Source organism: Sprattus sprattus, assembly GCF_963457725.1.
Source record: "Sprattus sprattus genome assembly, chromosome: 17".
NCBI lineage: Eukaryota > Metazoa > Chordata > Actinopteri > Clupeiformes > Clupeidae > Sprattus > Sprattus sprattus.
In genome coordinates, this window is record NC_137915.1 from 7,118,501 (window position 1) to 7,121,000 (window position 2,500).

General features: G+C 49.6%; 1 protein-coding gene across 1 annotated transcript in view; it reads left to right on the forward strand.

Annotated features, from left to right (window-relative positions):
- The window catches only part of mpp7a (MAGUK p55 scaffold protein 7a), a 135,732-nt gene that overhangs the window by 123,344 nt on the left and 9,888 nt on the right, over positions 1-2,500 (forward strand). The window contains exon 16 of the mRNA XM_080855124.1: positions 1,848-1,956. Coding sequence (XP_080711250.1) covers positions 1,848-1,956 — 109 coding nt within the window. The remainder of the gene's footprint in view (positions 1-1,847; positions 1,957-2,500) is intronic.

The following is a 2,500-nucleotide window of genomic DNA, read 5'->3' on the forward strand; positions in this document are numbered from 1 at the left end:
AGCAACACAAAGTGGAGAGGAAAAATGGATGAGTGTTACAGTTGTTTTTATGGCATCCAGCCTGTGTCCTGTTCAGCTGTATGTGTGTCTGAGGGTGTGCGTGTGTGCGTGTGCGTGTGCGTGTGCGTGTGCGTGTGCGTGTGCGTGTGTGTGTGTGTGCGTGTGTGCGTGTGTGCGTGTGCGTGTGTGTGTGTGTGTGTGTGTGTGTGTGTGTGTGTGTGTGTGTGTATGAAAGGAACACGGGTGTGCCAGCTAGAGAACCCTGTGGGTGATTCCATGTGAGTCAGGAGCAGCATGTTCTTTCCCAAGGAAAGCCCTGTGCAGCACTAAAAATGGCCTCTCCCAAATTTAACCCAAAACCTCGTCTGGCATCCCTTCATTCTTTCATTCTCGCTCTCTCTCTCTCTCTCTCTCTCTCTCTCTCTCTCTCACTCTCTCTTTCACGCTCCCCCCCTCACAACAACAAGCACCACAAAACATGTCAAGATTTCTCCCTTCAAGCAGACACCACAGACGCCCGTCATCATGTCCGCCTCCAAACAAACAACCTTTAGTGTTCCATAGGAACAAAATAAGAAGCAAAGCCCTTCAAAATGCACAAAGTCGTCTCTTTTCTTTGTGTCTCCCGATTGGGTTCCATGGCGGATCCTTTTCTATACTTTCCTTTAAACCTTTAAGCGATGCAGTCCATTGAACGTGAGCCCCGTGGTTTTCCTGTTTTTAGGATAGCTTGGCCAACAGTGCAGCTGATCTTCCTCAATCTCATTTGGCTTCCCCGGATCAGAGCTGGATTCACACCAATGCCAGCAGCTATATGTGTGCCGTGTGTGTGTGCTGTGTGCTTTCCTCCGAGGATGCGAATGGAGTGTGTGTGTGCCGTGTGAGTGCTGTGTGTTTTTCTCCGAGGATGCGAAGGGAGTGTGTGTTTCGTCTCCTTCCCAGACATGCAGGAGCGGTCTCCTGTAACGAGCCGTGAGGCAGCTCAGCGTACCATCACAACTGTCGTCTCGGAGACAAAAACATCTTCTGTATTCCACACGCTCTCTTTTTCCCCCCCTCTCTCTTTCTACCTTGTGTTCTGAAATATACAGCGGAGCGGGTGAAATATGAAGTAAAGAGAGAGAGAGAGAGAGATTATGTGATGGAAAAATGTTTGTTTGTGCGCGCCTTCTCAGGAAGCCTGGATCAGAGGTGTTTGGCATTAGAAGAGCCTCTGCTTCTCACAGACAGAGCCCTGTGTGTGTGTGTGTGTGTGTGTGTGTGTGTGTGTGTGTGTGTGTGTGTGTGTGTGTGTGAGGCAGGTGTTACTGATTTAAATTGTAACATAGAAGATTATATAAAGGCGTCCTGTGCCAAACTGTCTGGGCTAGCACTAGGCTGGGGAATGCTAGCAAGGGGCGGAGTGTGTGTGTGTGTGTCAGTGAGTGATCCTCACAGGCCAGTCACCACGGGAGGCTTTATTGTGTAATTATTTTATAGCACTGTAGTTGTGTGTGTGTGTGTGTGTGTGTGTGTGTGTGTGTGTGTGTGTGTGTGTGTGTGTGTGTGTGTGTGTGTGTGTGTGTGTGTGTGTGTGTGTGTGTGTGTGTGTGTGTGTGTGTGTGTGTGTGTGTGTGTGTGTGTGGGAGAGAGAGAGTGACAGAGAGAGGGAGACAGAATAAGACTGCGATTTCTGTGGACGTTGAGGTTTTGTCAAATAAAGCTGCAAACTCTTGGGCTCATCACTATAGAAAAGTGAAACACTGATGTCTCTCTCTCCATCTCTATTTCCCCCCCTCCCTCTCTCTCTCTCTCGCTCCCCCCCTCTCTTCCCTCTCTTCCCTCTCTTCCCTCTCCCGCTCTCCCAGGTTTATCGAGTATGGGGAGTATAAGGGAAACTACTATGGAACAAGTCTGGACTCCGTCCGGTCCGTTCTCTCCAAGAACAAGGTGTGCCTTCTGGACGTCCAGCCTCATGTGAGTGACAGCCACACACACACACACAGCCACACACACACACCGTTACACACTCTCTCTGTCACACACACACAAACACACACACACACACACACACACCGTTACACACTCTCTCTGTCACACACACACACACACACACACACACACACACACATATAAACACACACACACACACACCGTTACGCACTCTCTCTGTCACACACACACAAACACACACACACACACACAAACACACAAACACCGTTACGCACTCTCTCTGTCACACACACATACACACCGTTACGCACTCTCTCTGTCACACACACACACACACACACACACACACAAACACACACACACATACACACACACACACACACCGTTACGCACTCTCTCTGTCACACACACACACACACACACACACACACACACACACACACCGTTACGCACTCTCTCTGTCACACACACACACACACACACACACACACAGCCACACACACACACACACACACCGTTAAGCACTCTCTCTGTCACACACACAAACACACACCCACACACACACACA